Below are 18,326 nucleotides of genomic sequence, written 5' to 3'. Positions count from 1 at the left end.
CCTTCTCCAGCCCAGCCCGCACCCTCCGCTCCTCCGCCGCTAATCTCCTCACCGTTAGGCCTCGTTCTGGCCTGTCCCGCCGTCGACCCCCGGCCCACGTCCTCCCCCGGGCCTGGAATGCCCCCAATCCCTCAGCCCATCCACCAAGCTCGCTCTCTTCCTCCCTTCAAGGCCCTGCTGAGAGCTCACCTCCTCCAGGAGGCCTTCCCACACTGAGCCCCTTCCTTCCTCTCCCCCTCTCCATCCCCCCATCTTACCTCCTTCCCTTCCCCACAGCACCTGTATATATGTTTGTACATATTTATTACTCTATTTATTTTACTTGTACATATCTATCCTATTTATTTTATTTTGTTGGTATGTTTGCTTTTGTTCTCTGTCTCCCCCTTTTAGACTGTGAGCCCACTGTTGGGTAGGGACTGTCTCTATATGTTGCCAATTTGTACTTCCCAAGCGCTTAGTACAGTGCTCTGCACATAGTAAGCGCTCAATAAATACGATTGATGATGATGATGAATTTTGTTAATGATGTGCATCTAGCTTTATTTCTATTTATTCTGACGACTTGACACCTGTCCACATGTTTTGTTTTGTTGCCTGTCTCCTGCTTCTAGACTGCGAGCCCGCTGTTGGGTAGGGACCATCTCTAGATGTTGCCAACTTGTACTTCCCAAGCGCTTAGTCCAGTGCTCCGCACACAGTAAGCACTCAATATGTACGACTGAATGAATGAATAAATGGTAAACTCTCTGCACCCCGCTGGCATCAGAGCCGGAGTCGAAAGACCGGCTGGGGACTGTTAGGCCCCTTAGCAGGTTGGGTGGATGACTGTTACAGTCCCTGGCAGGTGGCTGAAATGATTTGAGACGTTTTTAGAGCATCCAAGCTAGAAAACTCTAAGAGGGGGCGCGTCTTTCAACCGAGTGGCCCACCGCCCTGCCCCAAATCCGCCATCCGGCAGGCTGGCACGAAGAGGAACAGAAGAGAAACAAAGGCAGGGAAGAATGCAGCTGATTAACCCTGCCCCATTGCCCAACTGCTCACTGGTCAAATTTTAATTCGCCGAAATGATTCTGGCTCCCTTTGGTGAGGTTTCTCCCGGGCCAATTTCCCGGGGCAAACAGACCAACCGACACGTGCCAGCCTGCACGGGTGCCCTGGGAGCACTGTCGGACCCTCGGGATGGCTCCCAATTCCCTTTCCCCTTTTGGAGGGATTGGGTTTAGCGAGAACTTCGCCGAGAGTCTATTGGATCCCCCGGACGCCCCTCTAGCCGGGAAGCTCCTTCAGTCAGGCGGTCGATCATACTTACCGAGCGCTTACTGTGTGCAGAGCACTGTACTAAGCACTTGGGAGCATGCGATAGGGCAATAAACAGACATTCCCTGCCCGCAATGGGCTTACAGCCCAGAGACACGATCCCTGTGGGCAGGGAGAGTCACCTTGGTTGTACTGCACCCTGCCAAGTGCTTAGTACAGTGCTCTGCGCACATTCAGAGCTCGATCAACACCCCTGATTAATGGACTGATGGATGGAGCGATCCCTAGTCTCCCCCTTCTATTTAGACTGAGAGCCCCAAATAATAATTAATAATAATTTTGGCATTTGTTAAGTGCTTGCTACGTGCTGAGCGCTGTTCTAAGCACTGGGGGGATACAAGGTGATCAGGTTGTCCCGCGCGGGGCTCACAGTCATCATCCCCATTTTACAGATGAGGTAACTGAGGCTCTGAGAATAATAACGGCATTTTTATTAAGCGCTTACTATGTGCAAAGCACTGTTCTAAGCGCTGACTTGCCCAAGGTCACACAGCAGACATGTGGCGGAGCCGGGATTCGAACCCACGACCTCTGACTCCAAAGCCTGTGCTCTTCCCACTGAGCCACGCTGCTCCAGGAAGTCAGGTCATCCCCCGTGGGGCTCGCAGTCTTCAACCCCGTTTGACAGAGGAGGTCACTGAGGCCCAGAGAAGTGACTTGCCCAAGGTCACCCAGCAGACAAGTGGCAGAGGCAGGATTAGAACCCAGGTCCTCCTGATTCCCAGGCCCGGGCTGGAGCCACTAGGCCGTGCTGCTTCTCCGGCTCAGGTCCAGAGTCTCCGGGAAATCAATCAATCAATCAATCGTATTTATTGAGCGCTTACTGTGTGCAGAGCAACGGGGCCCGGGGTGGGGGAAGGTCAGCCGTCCAGTCCTCGGCGGCCGTTAGCCGATGGGGAGTCTGGTCCCCCCCTCCCCAAGACCCCTACCCGGGGGGGGAGACAGAGGCAAGGAATGGTGGGGGCAAAGGTTAGGACAGAGACCCTTTTTCCAGGGAAGGTGCTCATTCATTCATTCATTCATTCATTCAATCGTATTTATTGAGCGCTTACTGTGTGCACAGCACTGGACTAAGCGCTTGGGAAGTCCAAGTTGGCAACATCTAGAGACGGCCCCTACCCACCAGCGGGCTCACAGTCTAGAAGGGGGAGACGGACGATAAAACAAAACGTATATCCCGGCTCTGCCAACTGTCAGCTGGGTGACTTTGGGCAAGTCACTTCACTTCTCTGTGCCTCAGTTCCCTCATCAGTAAAACGGGGGTGAAGCCTGTGAGCCCCCCGTGGGACAACCTGATCACCTCGTAACCTCCCCAGCGCTTAGAACAGTGCTTTGCACCTAGTAAGCGCTTACTAAATGCCATCATTATTATTATATTAACAAAATAAAATAAATACGTACAAATAAAATAGAGTAATACATATATACAGGGGCTGTGGGGAGGGGAAGGAGGTAAGGCGGGGGGGTGGGGAGGGGGCTGAGTGTGGGAAGGCCTCCTGGAGGAGGTGAGCTCTCCGTAGGGCTTTGAAGGGAGGAAGAGAGCTAGCTTGGCGGATGTGCTTCCCAAGCGCTTAGTCCAGTGCTCTGCACACAGTAAGTGCTCAATAAATACGATTGATTGATGTGCGGAGGGTACAACCGTGAGCTCGAGAGGCGATGGAGGCCGGACGACGCTGGGTTGCCCCCCAAAAAGGGCGGCGGGACGAAGCGGAGCGGCAGAGGGGGTAGAGCGCGGGTCGGGGGGCCGGGCTTTACCTCTTTCAGTTGGTCAGCGCTCCCCCACGACGCGGACCGCTGGTGGGCTTTCTTTCCGCCTCCCTCTTCTGACCAACAGACGGGCGTCTGACGGGAGAGAGAAAAGACGGGAGGCCTCCTGCAGCCCGGCCGCCCGAGGACGAGGCCGCGTCGTCCGGGGAGACCCCTGGGCGAGGCCCTCCCTCCTCGGCCTCCGGGAAACCCGGGGCTCCGGTCACCCGGGAGAGAAAACCCCCTCCGCCTTCGGCCCGGGAGGGCACAGGGAAGGCCCGCGCCCCCCGGGAGAGCATGTACAAGGGGGTCCCCGCCTCCCCCGAGCTCCAGGAAGGCGAGGGCTGGAGAAGCAGTGTGGCCTAGTGGGTAGAGCCCGGGCTGGGGGGTCGGAGGTCGTGTGTACTAATCCTGCCTAGTCACTTCTCTTCTCTGGGCCTCGGTTTCCCCTCATCTGGAAAACGGGGATGAAGACCGGGAGCCCCACGGGGCACAACCTGATCACCTTGTATCCCCCGCAGCGCTCAGAACAGTGCTTCGCACAGAGTAAGCGCTTAACAAATACCATCAGGCCGCAGCTTTCACCGCGACGCGGCCCCCCCCCATCATCATCATCATCATCATCACAGACTGTGAGCCCACTGTTGGGTAGGGACCGCACCCCACCGTGGTTGGGGGAGCGGTGATGGGATGGATTAAGCGCTTAGAGAAGCAGCGTGGCCCAGTGGAAAGAGCCCGGGCTTTGGAGTCAGAGGTCATGGGTTCAAGTCCCGGGTCTGCAGTGTGACCTTGGGCAAGTCTCAACTTGTCTGGGCCTCAATTCCCTCATCTGGAAAATGGGGATGAAGACCGTGAGCCCCACATGGGACAACGTGGTGACCTTGTATCTCCCTCAGCGCTTAGTGCCTGGCACATAGTAAGCGCTTAACAAATACCAGAATCTTCTAGACTGTGAGCCCACTGTTGGGTAGGGACCGTCTTTATATGTTGCCAACCTGTACTTCCCAAGCGCTTAGTACAGTGCTCTGCACACAGTAAGCGCTCAATAAATACAACTGAATGAATGAATGAATATGTTGCCAACTTGGACTTCCCAAGCGCTTAGTACAGTGCTCTGCACACAGTAAGCGCTCAATAATCAATCAATCATATTTATTGAGCGCTTACTGTGTGCAGAGCACTGTACTAAGCGCTTGGGAAGTACAAATTGGCAACATACAGAGACAGTCCCTACCCAACAGTGGGCTCACAGTCAATAAATATGATTGAATGAATGAATGAATCGGCAGTATTTCCAGGGCGCTCACTGTGTGCAGAGGACTGTACTGAGCCCTTGGGAGAGTCCAACACAGTCGCCAGAGCCGCGCCCTGCCCACGATGAGCCGATGCCGCCGGCGATAACTCGTCCCGTGCTTCTCCCGGGCTTAATACGGCCGCCGGCAATTCCGGGAGGTGCTCAACAAATGCCACTGCAGCTGCCACTGGGTGACCCGGACAACTGGCATTTTTTAGAGAAGCAGCGTGGCCTCGTGGAAAGAGCCCGGGCCCAGGGGGACGGACGACCTGGGTTCTTATCCCGGCTCCGTCGGCTGCCTGCTCTTTGTGGCCTTTGGCCCATCACTCGACTGTCCTGTGCCTCGGCTTTCTCGTCTGTAAAATGGGGACTCAATCCCCGTTCTCCCTCCTACTTAAGACCGTGAGTGCAGTGGGGGACAGGGACTGGGTGCCACCTAATTAGTTTGTCTCTAGCCCAGTCCTTACTTAAGTGCTCCGCAAAAAGGAAGCATTTAAAAACCACTATTGCTATTATTATCATAGTACTATTACTATTTACTTAAGTGATTGGCACATAGCAGGCATTTAAAACCCATTATTATCATCATCATCATCATCATATCATTATTACTATTTACTTAAGTGACTGGCATTTAGTAGGCATTTGAAACCCATTATAAGTATTATTATTATTATGTTATTATTACCATTTACTTAAGTGATTGGCACAAAGCAGGCATTTAAAACCCATATTATTATTCTTATCATATCATTATTACTATTTACTTAAGTGACTGGCACAAAGCAGGCACTAAAAACCCATTATTATCATCATCATCATCATCATCATCATCATCATATCCTTATTACTATTGACTTAAGTAACTGGCATAGAGTAGGCATTTGAAACCCATTATAAGTATTATTATTATTATTATTATTATTATTATTATTATTATTATTATGTTATTATTACCATTTACTTAAGTGACTGGCACAAAGCAGGCATTTAAAACCCATATTATTATTCTTATCATATCATTATTACTATTTACTTAAGTGACTGGCACATAGCAGGCGTTTAAAACCCATTATTATTATTATTATTATCATCATCATCATATCATTATTACTATTTACTTAAGTGACTGGCATATAGTAGGCATTTGAAACCCATTATAAGTATTATTATTATGTTATTATTACCATTTACTTAAGTGACAGGCACAAAGCAGGCATTTAAAACCCATATTATTATTATTATTATCATTTCATTATTGTCTCTATGTGTTGCCAATTTGTACTTCCCAAGCGCTTAGTACAGTGCTCTGCACATAGTAAGCGCTCAATAAATACGATTGATGATGATGATTATTATTACTATTTACTTAGGTGACTGGCACATAGCAGGCATTCAAAACCCAGTATTATTATTATCATCATCATCATATCATTATTACTATTTACTTAAGTGACTGGCATATAGTAGGCATTTGAAACCCATTATAAGTATTATTATTATGTTACTATTACCATTTACTTAAGTGATTGGCACAAAGCAGGCATTTAAAACCTATTATTATCATCATCATCATCATCATATCATTATTACTATTATTTACTTATTGTTACTATTACCATTTACTTAAGTGACTGGCACTTATCATATCATATCATTATTACTATTTACTTAAGTGACTGGCACATAGCAGGCATTTAAAACCTATTATTATCATCATCATCATCATCATATCATTATTACTATTATTTACTTATTGTTACTATTACCAGTTACTTAAGTGACTGGCACAAAGCAGGCATTTAAAACCCGTATTATTATTACTATCCTATCATTATTACTATTTACTTAAGTGACTGGCACATAGCAGGCACCTAAAGCCCATTATTATTCTTCATTATTCGTATTTATTGTGCACTTACTGTGTGCAGAGCACTGTACAAAACGCTTAGAAAGTACAATTCAGCAGCATAGGGACAATCCATACCCAACAATGGGCTCACAGTGGCCACTGGAGTCAGAGTTCACGGGTTCAAATCCCGGCTCTGCCAATTGTCAGCTGTGGGACTTTGGGCAAGTCACTCAACTTCTCTGTGCCTCAGTTACCTCATCTGTAAAATGGGGATGAAGACTGTGAGCCCCCCGTGGACAACCTGATCGCCTTGTAACCTCCCCAGCGCTTAGAACAGTATTTTGCACATAGTAAGCGCTATGGGTTGGAAACGACTTGGCGGCCCAAGATGAGACTTTTATTAATAAATGCCATTATTATTAATAAATCAGTGATATTTATTAATAATAATAATGGCATTTATTAAGCGCTTACTGTGTGCAGAGCACCTTTACTATCAACCACTGGTACTTACTGAGTACCTACTATGTGCAGAGCACTGGGCTAAGCGCTTGTGGACAGGGGAATGTCACTGTTTATTGCTGTACGGTACTTTCTCAAGCGCTTAGTACAGTGCTCTGCACACAGTAAGCGCTCAATAAATACGACTGCACTGCATGAATGAATGACAATATAACAGAATTAGCAGGCATGTTTCCTGCCCAAAACGAGCTGCCAGTCTAGACTGTGAGCCCGCTGTTGGGTAGGGACTGTCTCTATATGTTGCCAACTTGTACTTCCCAAACGCTTAGTACAGTGCTCTGCACACAGTAAGCGCTCAATAAATACGATTGACTGAATGAATAAAGGGGGGATAATGATAACAATTGTGGGATTTGTTAAGCGCTTACTACGTATTAAGCACTGGGGTGGAAACAAATAAATGCCATTAAAAAACAAACAAACAAGTAAATAGGGTTGGACACAGTCCCTGTCCCATCTAGGCTCACAATTTTAATCCTCATTTTAAAGATGAGGTCACCGAGGCACGGAAAATAATAATAATAATGATGATGGCATTTGTTACGCACTTACTGTGTGCAAAGCACTGTTCTAAGCGCTGGGGAGGATACAAGGTGATCAGGTTGTCCCGCTTGGGGGCTCACAGTTCTTTATCCCCATTTTACAGATGAGGTCACTGAGGTCCAGAGAAGTAAAGTGACTTGCCCAAAGTCACACAGCTGACAAGCGGCAGGGCCGGGTTTTGAACCCATGACCTCTGGCTCCCAAGCCCGGGCTCTTTCCACTGAACCACGCTGCTTCTCTAGACAGCGTGGCTACTATTCTAATTATTATTCTATCATTATTATTATTGTTATTATTATTATAGAGAATAATAATAGAATAATTATATGCCTGATAATAATAATATGATTATTATTCTAACAGAGAATAATTATTCTAATTATTATTCTATTATTATTCTTATAGAGAATAATAATAGAATAATAATATGATTATTATTCTAACAGAGAATAATTATTCTAATTATTATTCTATTATTATTCTTATAGAGAATAATAATAGAATAATAATTAGAATAACAGCCACGCTGCCTAGAGAAGGAGCTTATTCTAATAGAGAATAATAACAGAATAATGATTAATCATTAATCATGATTAATGATTATTAATCATTAGTCATGATTAATGGTTATTAATCATTAATCATGATTAATGATTATTAATCATTAATCATGATTAATGGTTAAGAGAATAATGATCTTTTAGACTGTGAGCCCACTATTGGGTAGGGACTGTCTCTATATGTTGCCAACTTGGACTTCCCAAGCGCTTAGTACAGTGCTCTGCACACAGTAAGCGCTCAATAAATACGACTGATGATGATTAGAATAATTATTCTCTATTAGAATAATAATAATCATATTATTACTACCAGGTTCTCTGATTTCCAGGCCTGGGCTCTACCCATCAGGCCGCGCCGCTCCGTGCTGGGATCATTTCGGAAGACAGACCCGCCCCGGTGACCGGTTAAAGGGGGAGACCGCCGGTGGGAGGGAAGTGGGGGGAGAATGAGGAAGGGGGAGGACAGAAACAGGAACTGTATATATGTATATATGGTTGTACATATTTATTACTCTATTTATTTATTTTACTTGTACATATCTATCCTATTTATTTTATTCTGTTGGTATGTTTGGTTTTGTTCTCTGTCTCCCCCTTTTAGACTGTGAGCCCACTGCTGGGCAGGGGCTGTCTCTACGTGTTGCCAATTTGTACTTCCCAGGCGCTTAGTACAGTGCTCTGCACATAGTAAGTGCTCAATAAATACGATTGATGATGATGACGATGAACTGTGTCCGACCTGAGTCGTCTCTACGCCGGCGCCTAGAGCAGTGCTTGGCACATAGCAAGCGCTCGACAAGTACCATAATTTATTACTATTATTATTATTATTAATAAAAATAATAACGATGGCATTTGTTAAGCGCTTAGTATGTGCGAAGCTCTATTTTAAGTGCGGGGTGGGGGCATACAAGGTGATCGGGTCTGTAGGAGGAGGGGGAGCGGGGGGGTCTGACCCCCGCTTTACCTGCGTGGCTTTGTCGGTCATGCAGGAGGGGTAGTGCCCGTGGGTGTCTCGAGGCCAGTGTCCCGTGAGGTACGGTCCGGTGATGGCGTCCAGGGAAGACGTCCGCCGCACGGCGTGCCAGCTCTTGGCTTGTTGGCGTCTGGGCCTGTCGGCTGCGTGAGAGACAAGAGGGGAGAGAGACGGCCGGTCGGCGGGCGACGGGCGGGAGCCGCTGATAGACGCCACCAGACGCCCGTGGCGCGCTCTGCCCGGTTGCATATTTATTTTATTAATATGTTGTTTTGTTCTCTGTCTCCCACTTCTAGACGTCATCCCCCGGGCCTGGAATGCCCTCCCTCTGCCCCTCCGCCAAGCTAGCTCTCTTCCTCCCTTCAAGGCCCTGCTGAGAGCTCACCTCCTCCAGGAGGCCTTCCCAGACTGAGCCCCCTCCTTCCTCTCCCCCTCCATCCCCCCATCTTACCTCCTTCCCTTCCCCACAGCACCTGTATATATGTATATATGTTTGTACATATTTTTTACTCTATTTTATTTGTACATATCTATTCTATTTATTTTATTTTGTTAGTATGTTTGGTTTTGTTCTCTGTCTCCCCTTTTTAGACTGTGAGCCCACTGTTGGGTAGGGACTGTCTCTATATGTTGCCAATTTGTACTTCCCAAGCGCTTAGTACAGTGCTCTGCACATAGTAAGCACTCAATAAATATGATTGATGATGATGATGATGATGATGACTGTGAGCCCACTGCTGGGTAGGGACCGTCTCTCTATGTTGCCAACTTGGACTTCCCAAGCGCTTAGTCTGGTGCTCTGCACACAGTAAGCGCTCAATTTATTCATTCATTCAGTCGTATTTATTGAGCGCTTACTGTGTGCAGAGCACCAGACTAAGCGCTTGGGAAGTCCAAGTTGGCAACATATAATAATAATAATAATGGCATTTATTAAGCACTCACTATGTGCTGTTCTAAGCACTGGGCAGGTTACAAAGTGATCAGGTTGTCCCACGTGGGGCTCACAGTCCTAATCCCCATTTTACAGATGAGGGAACTGAGGCACAGAAAATCAATCGATCGTATTTATTGAGCGCTTACTGTGTACAGAGCACTGGACTAAGCGCTTGGGAAGTACAAGTTGGCAACATAGAGAGACAGTCCCTACCCAACAGTGGGCTCACAGGCTAAAAGGGGGAGAAGTGAAGTGACTTGCCCAAAGTCACACAGCTGACAATTGGTGGAGCCGGGATTTGAACCCATGACCTCTGACTCCAAAGCCCGGGTTCTTTCCACTGAGCCACGCTGCTTCTCATATAGAGACGGTCCCTACCCAACAGCGGGCTCACGGTCTAGAAGCGGGAGACAGCAGAGTTCTTTCCCCTGAAAATGGACGGGGGGAGATATTCTGTGAGGGAAAGTCTAAATACCTTTTAATATCCAATATAAAAATGCGAGAGAAGCTGCTCAGAATTCAGGGTCATTTGATACGAACAGCAAATGTTTCCAAGTGTGTTTTGGTTAGGATATGAGGAGATACTTACGATTGAATGAATGAATGAATGAATGAATGAATGAGGGAAGAGCGGCACAGGCCTCACCTCGCATGGACAAATGGACCGTGACGGTGTGTTCTGGACCACGGCCTCATTCATTCGTTCATTCCGTCGTATTTATTGAGCCCTTACTGTGTGCACTGTACTGAGCGCTTGGGAGAGTCCAACACAACAATAAACAGACACATTCCCCGCCTGCAATCATCATCATCATCATCATCAATCGTATTTACTGAGCACTTACTGTGTGCAGAGCACTGTACTAAGCGCTTGGGAAGTACAATTTGGCAACATCTAGAGACAGTCCCTACCCGACAGTGGGCTCACAGTCTAAAAGATATGCAATGATATCAGCCCGTCTCCTACGGTCAATCAGGGTGGGAGGTCAACGCGACTGCCTAGCCATCGTATTTACTGAGCACTAACAGAGTAAAGAGCACTGTACTAAACGCTTGGGAGAGTCCAATTCAACAATAAACAGTGGTAATCCCTGCCCACAACGAGCATACAATCTAGTGTTCGGGGGCGGGGGGAGGGGGGGGCGGATAGACATCAATACACAGAAATAAAAGGAGAGATATGAACATAAGTGGTGTGGGGCTGGGAGGGGGGAAGAGGAAAGGGGTGGGAGATGAGGAAAAGTGGGGCTTAGTCAGGGAAGGCTTCTTGGAGGAGGAGATGGGCCTTCAGTAAGGTTTTGAAGACGGGGGCAGAGGGATTGTCGGGGGGATTTGAGGAGGGAGGGCATTCCCGGCCAGAGGCGGGATGGAGGCTGGGGGTCGACGGTGGGATGGGAAAGAAGGAGGCCCATGGAGGAGGTGAGCGGCACCAGAGGAGCGGAGGGTGCGGGCTGCGATGGAGAAGGAAAGAATGGAGGTGAGGGAGGAGGGGGTGAGGGCATGGACAGCTTTAAAGTCAACGGAGAGGAGGTTTTTGTTTGATACCATCATTACTGAGCTCTTACTGTGGGCACATCGCTGGACCAACCGCTTGGGAGAGGATGCTTACCACAGAGTTCATAATAATAACAACTGCGGGAATTGTTGAGCACTTACTATCATCAATCGTATTTATTGAGCGCTTACTATGTGCAGAGCACTGTACTAAGCGCTTGGGAAGTACAAATTGGCAACACATAGAGACAGTCCCTACCCAACAGTGGGCTCACAGTCTAAAAGGGGGAGACAGAGAACAAAACCAAACATACCAACAAAATAAAATCAATCAATCAATCAATCAATCGTATTTATTGAGCGCTTACTGTGTGCAGAGCACTGTACTAAGCGCTTGGGAAGTACAAGTTGGCAACATATAGAGACAGTCCCTACCCAACAGTGGGCTCACAGGCTAAAAGGGGTGACAGAGAACAAAACCAAACATACTAACAAAATAAAATAAATAGAATAGATATGTACAAGTAAAATAGAGTAATAAATATGTACAAACATATACATATATACAGGTATATACATATATACATTAGTTACTATTATAGTATTGGTAGGTACTCCACGACACTTCCCGAATCTGCCCCTTTCCCTCTACCCATGGCCTAATGGGTAGATTCCAGAGCCTGGGTATCAGAAGGTCCTGGGTTCTAATTCCGGTTCCGCCCCTTGTCTGCTGTGTGACCTCGGGCAAGTCACTTCCCTTCTCTGGGCCTCAGTTCCCTCACTTGGAAAATGGGGATGGAGACTGTGAGCCCCACGGGGGACAGGGACTATATTCACCCCAGAGCTTAGAACAGGGCCTGGCACGTTGTAAGCGCTTAACAAATACCAGAGTTATCATTATTATAAGATAAACAGAAGGGAGGAAGTACTGGCTCGGCGGATTGAAATTTCAAGGCGGGGATCTTACCGGATGAACACAGGCCTGGGAGACGAGGGAGATCTTAGCCTCATTTTACACATGGAGAAACCGAGGCACAGAGCGGTTACCCGAGTGATTGGTCACACAGCAATCTGAGACAAGAATCCCACCTCCAAAACCCTTCTGACGTCCCATCCCCTCCAGGAAGCCTTCCCTGATTCATCCACCTTCTAGACTGTAGGCTCCCTGAGGGCAGGGATTGTACCGACTCGCTCTATTGTCCTCTCCCGGGCGTCCAGCAAGGAGCACTGCACACAATAAGCTCCTTAAGGGGCGACGCCACTGACCCTGCCGTGGTCTCTGCGCCATGGGTAGCCCCAAATTGTGCTCCCATTGCTCTAGGTCGTCGTTTCTGTTTCCTTCCCCCCACCATCCTCAGTTCCCCCTCTTCCTTTTCCGGTTCCGAGAGCCGGGGACCGGGTCTAATTCCCCCCTGGTCCTCCTTCCCCAGCGTTCAGTACAGCGCTCTGCACAGAGTAGGCGTTTAACGCTCTTACTACACATTCTGGGAGAGTGCCCCAAGTCGAGCAATTAGTAGCCTAAATCTCTTCAGAAAAAGGAGGCACGTGGCTCAGTGGAAACAGCCCGGGCTTTGGAGTCAGGGGTCACGGGTTCAAATCCCGGCTCCGCCAATTGCCAGCTGTGTGACTTTGGGCAAGTCATTTCACTTCTCTGGGCCTCGGTTAACCTCATCTGTAAAATGGGGATTGACTGTGAGCCCCCAGTGGGGCAACCTGATCACCCTGTAGCCTCCCCAGCTCTTAGAACAGTGCTTTGCATCATCATCATCATCATCAATTGTATTTATTGAGCGCTTACTGTGTGCAGAGCACTGTACTAAGCGCTTGGGAAGTACAAGTTGGCAACATATAGAGACAGTCCCTACCCAACAGTGGGCTCAGCATCATCATCATCAATCGTATTTATTGAGTGCTTACTGTGTGCAGAGCACTGTACCAAGCGCTTGGGAAAATGCCATCATTATTATTATTACATCCATCCATATCGATCGATGGTATTGATTATTATGTGCTAAGCACGGTACTAAACGCTTGAGCACCGTACCAAGCGCTGGAGCACCGCTTGAGCGGCCTGGCCTAGTGGCAAGAGCCCGGGCTTGGAAGTTGGAGGACATGAGTCCTAATCCCAGCTCCGCCACTTGTCTGCTGTGTGACCTTGGGCACGTCACTTAAATTCTCTGTGCTTCAGTTACTCCATCTGTAAAATGGGGGTGAAGACTGTGAGCCCCACGTGGGACCACCTGGTCACCTTGAATCTACCCCAGTGCTTAGGACAGTGCTCGGCACATAGTAAGCGCTTGACAAATACTGTAATACGTGGGACAATCTGATTACCTTGTATCTACCCCAGCTCTTAGCACAGCACTTGTGTATATATATATATATATATATATATATATATATATATATATATGTATACAGTTATAGACACCTCCTCCAGGAGGCCTTCCCAGACTGAGCCCCTTCTTTCCTCTCCCCCTCGTCCCCCTCTCCATCCCCCCATCTTACCTCCTTCCCTTCCCCACAGCACCTGTATATATGTATATATGGTTGTACATATTTATTACTCTATTTATTTATTTATTTATTTTACTTGTACATTTCTATCCTACTTATTTTATTTTGTTGGTATGTTTGGTTCTGTTCTCTGTCTCCCCCTTTTAGACTGTGAGCCCACTGTTGGGTAGGGACTGTCTCTATGTGATGCCAATTTGTACTTCCCAAGCGCTTAGTACAGTGCTCTGCACATAGTAAGCGCTCAATAAATACGATTGATTGATTGATTGATTGACTGTCTCTAGATGATGCCAACTTGGACTTCCTAAGCGCTTAGTGCAGTGCTCTGCACACAGTAAGTGCTCAATAAATACGACTGATTGATTGATTGATTGAATAGACCCCACAAGACTGTTTCAGAACTGTTTCAGTTCCAACTTTCAGAAGGATGGGGGTTCTCAGAGCGGGCTAAAAAATTCCTCCAGAGGTTAATCCCTCAGCCGGAAGACGAAGCCGGAGCCCGAGGAATGCTGTTTAGCACTTACTCTGTGTCAAGCACTGTTCTAAGCACTGGGTAGACACAAGATAACCGGGTTGGATCTAGTCCGTGTCCCACGGTGGGGCTCACAGTCTACGTCGGAGGAGGAATGGATATTGAACTCCCACTGTGCAGATGGGGGAACTGAGGCCCGGAGAAGCAGAGTGACTTGTCCAAGGTCACACCCAGCAGACCGCTGTTGGGTCGGGACCGTCTCTCTATGTTGCCGACTTGTACTTCCCAAGCGCTTAGTACAGTGCTCTGCACACAGTAAGCGCTCAATAAATACGACTGAATGAATGAATGAACAATTGGTGGAGCCGGAATTAGAACCCAGATCTTGCGACTCTCAGGCCTGTGTGCTGCTTCTGGTTGCCGGCCACTGGATGATGATAATAATAATAATAATAATGGCATTTATTAAGCGCTTACTATGTGCAAAGCACTGTTCTAAGCGCTGGGAAGGTTACAAGGTGATCAGGTTGTCCCACAGGGGCTCACAGTCCTCATCCCCATTTTACAGTTGAGGTAACTGAGGCCCAGAGAAGTTAAGTGACTTGCCCAAGGTCACACAGCTGACAATTGGAGGAGCCGGGATTTGAACCCATGACCTCTGACTCCAAAGCCTGGGCTCTTTCCACTGAGCCACGCTGCTTCCCCAGAGTACGCTGGATCCCACTTACGACCCTACGGCCACTGCCCCAGTCCCACTAAGGGGTGATGGAGCTGCTCGGTTTACTACGAAGCCGCTTTTGTGTCAAACCGCGGAGAAGCAGCGTGGCTTAGCGGAGAAAGCCCGGGCTTGGGAAAGTCCGAGGACGTGGGTTCGAATCCCAACTCCGCCACTTGTCTGCTGTGTGACCTTGGGCAAGCCACTTAACTTCTCTGGGCCTCAGTGACCTCATCTGTACAACGGGGATTGAGACTGCGAGCCCCATGTGGGACAACCTGATTACTCTGAATCTACCCCAGCGCTTAGACCAGTGTTTGGCACATAGTAGGCGCTTAAAAACCACCTTCAATATTATTATTATTAAAATTCCTGTACAATGTTTTATGCTATCAGGCCTACTGCACATCTCTTGAATTGCCCCAGGAAGAAAAAAACACTTTTTGGCTTGGGGAATCCTGCAAGACACCCGAGTTTTGCCAAATCGAACATTTTCAGCTGCCTCTTAAAAAATAATTCGGTGCAAACAAACCGCTACTCAGCCAGCATACGGTAAAACAAGGAGCTTCACTCGACTTGTTTGTCCTAGATTCAACAAATGAGAAATTTCTCTATTTTTAGATTTCAACGCCCACTTGAGGACTTTCAGAACACAAAATAAGTTGTCACTGTAACTCTTTAGATTCCATACCGTAAGGTCAGCCAGGGGAGCAATTTCTTCTTCTTATTTATAATGATCCTATTTGCTAAGCGCTTACCGTGTGCCAAGCGCTGTACTAAATGCTGCGGAAGATACAAGAGGAGCAGCTCACAGTCCCCTGTGTCTCCAATGGGGTGGCTGAAGGCGGGGAACAGGTCTAAACAACTCTGATTTTTGTCCTCTCCCAACCGCTTTGCAAACAGTAAGCGCCCAATAAATACCGCCGATGATGATGGCATTAAATCTACTTTTCTTAACCCCAAGAAGCCATTAGACCCATTTCTGTCCGGCAAACACCACCAGTCCTCGCCAGTGACGCCGGTAGACCCGTGGCCTCTATTTAAGAAAAGTCGATAGACCCCAGCACTGAGGGCAGCAGGGCCCAGCCTGGGGATCATAAGGTCATGGGTTCAAGTCCCGGCTCCGCCACTTATCTACCGGGTGACCTCGGGCAAGTCACTTCACTTCTCTTTTAGACTGTGAGCCCATTGTTGGGTAAGGACTGTCTCTATGTCTCTATAGGTCTATATGTCTCTATATGTTGCCATCTTGTACTTCCCAAGCGCTTAGTACAGTGCTCTGCACACAGTAAGCGCTCAATAAATACGATTGATTGATTGACTGATTGATTCTCTGGACCTCCGCGACCTCATCTGCAAATGGGGGTCGAGACTGTGAGCCCCACGTGGGACAGGGGCTGAGTCCAACTTGATGACCTTGTATTTATCTCAGTGCTTAGGACAGTGCATGGCACAGAATAAGCGCTTTACAAGTACCATAATTATCATTATTCTAACTCAGTTGCGCTCTCCCAGATCTCGAATCCAGTGCTCCGCACCCAACAGATGCCGGGTAAATACTATTGACTGATTGAGGATTACAGTAGGATAGCTTCTAGAAGGAAAAGAAGACGGGAAGGAGAATGTTGTGAGTAGCTTCACCCGTCTGGAGTCCGTGATCCGTCTGAAACTCGCACTACAATCGATCGATGGCATTTATTGAGCTCTCACTGTGTGCGGAGCAGTCGATCGTATTTAATAATAATCACAACTGTAGTACCTGTTGAGCACTTACTATGAATCAGGCACTTTTCTAAGCGCTGGGGTAGACACAAGGTAATCAGGTGGGGCTCACGATCTCAGTCCCCATTTTCCCGAAGAGGTAACCGAGGCACGGAGAAGCAACAGTGACTTGTCCACGGTCACACAGCAGACACATGGCAGAGCCGGGATTAGAACCCACATCCTCTGATTCCCAGGCCCGCGCTCCTTCCATTAGGACAACCTGATCACCTTGTATCACCTTGTATCCCCCCCCGCAGTGCTTAGAACAGTGCTTTGCACATAGTAAGCGCTTAACAAATGCCATTATTATTATTATTATTATAATAATGATATAATAATGATATAATAATGATATAATAACTTGAACGAGTTGTCTACACGCGCTGCCTAGAATTCCTCAACAACAACTCTCTCCTCGACCCCCTCCAGTCTGGCTTCCGTCCCCTTCATTCCACGGAAACTGCGCTCTCAAAGGTCACCAATGACCTCCTGCTTGCCAAATCCAACGGCTCATACTCTGTCCTAATCCTCCTCGACCTCTCAGCTGCCTTTGACACTGTGGCCCACCCCCTTCTCCTCCACACGTTATCTGACCTTGGCTTCACAGACTCCGTCCTCTCCTGGTTCTCCTCTTATCTCTCCGGTCGTTCTTTCTCAGTCTCTTTTGCAGGCTCCTCCTCCCCCTCCCATCCTCTTACGGTGGGGGTTCCCCAAGGTTCAGTGCTTGGTCCCCCTCTGTTCTCAATATACACTCACTCCCTTGGTGACCTCATTCGCTCCCACGGCTTCAACTATCATCTCTACGCTGATGACACCCAGATCTCCATCTCTGCCCCTGCTCTCTCCCCCTCTCTCCAGGCTCGCATCTCCTCCTGCCTTCAGGACATCTCCATCTGGATGTCTGCCCGCCACCTAAAGCTCAACATGTCGAAGACTGAGCTCCTTGTCTTCCCTCCCAAACCTTGTCCTCTCCCTGACTTTCCCATCTCTGTTGACGGCACTACCATCCTTCCCGTCTCACAAGCCCGCAACCTTGGTGTCATCCTCGACTCTGCTCTCTCATTCACCCCTCACATCCAAGCCGTCACCAAAACCTGCCGGTCTCAGCTCCGCAACATTGCCAAGATCCGCCCTTTCCTCTCCATCCAAACTGCTACCCTGCTAATTCAAGCTCTCATCCTATCCTGTCTGGACTACTGCACTAGCCTTCTCTCTGATCTCCCATCCTCGTGTCTCTCTCCACTTCAATCCATACTTCATGCTGCTGCCCGGATTATCTTTGTCCAGAAACGCTCTGGACATATTACTCCCCTCCTCAAAAACCTCCAATGGCTACCGATCAATCTGCGCATCAGGCAGAAACTCCTCACCCTGGGCTTCAAGGCTCTCCATCACCTCGCCCCCTCCTACCTCACCTCCCTTCTCTCCTTCTACTGCCCAGCCCGCACCCTCCGCTCCTCCACCACTAATCTCCTCACCGTACCTCGCTCTCGCCTGTCCCGCCATCGACCCCCGGCCCACGTCCTCCCCCGGGCCTGGAATGCCCCCAATCCCTCTGCCCATCCGCCAAGCCAGCTCTCTTCCTCCCTTCAAGGCCCTGCTGAGAGCTCACCT

At 48.2% G+C, this 18,326-nt stretch overlaps 1 protein-coding gene across 3 annotated transcripts in view; it reads right to left on the bottom strand.

The window, feature by feature from the left end:
- The window catches only part of GLCCI1 (glucocorticoid induced 1), a 47,976-nt gene that overhangs the window by 22,610 nt on the left and 7,040 nt on the right, over nt 1-18,326 (bottom strand). For all 3 annotated transcript variants that reach the window (XM_038771022.1, XM_038771013.1, XM_038771032.1), the window contains 2 exons: nt 8,805-8,956; nt 3,076-3,162 (listed from right to left, as the gene is read on the bottom strand). In XM_038771022.1, coding sequence (XP_038626950.1) covers nt 3,076-3,162; nt 8,805-8,956 — 239 coding nt within the window. The remainder of the gene's footprint in view (nt 1-3,075; nt 3,163-8,804; nt 8,957-18,326) is intronic.

Source organism: Tachyglossus aculeatus, chromosome 2 (genome assembly GCF_015852505.1).
Source record: "Tachyglossus aculeatus isolate mTacAcu1 chromosome 2, mTacAcu1.pri, whole genome shotgun sequence".
Taxonomy (NCBI): Eukaryota; Metazoa; Chordata; class Mammalia; order Monotremata; family Tachyglossidae; genus Tachyglossus; species Tachyglossus aculeatus.
This window is presented reverse-complemented; position numbering and strand designations above follow the sequence as displayed.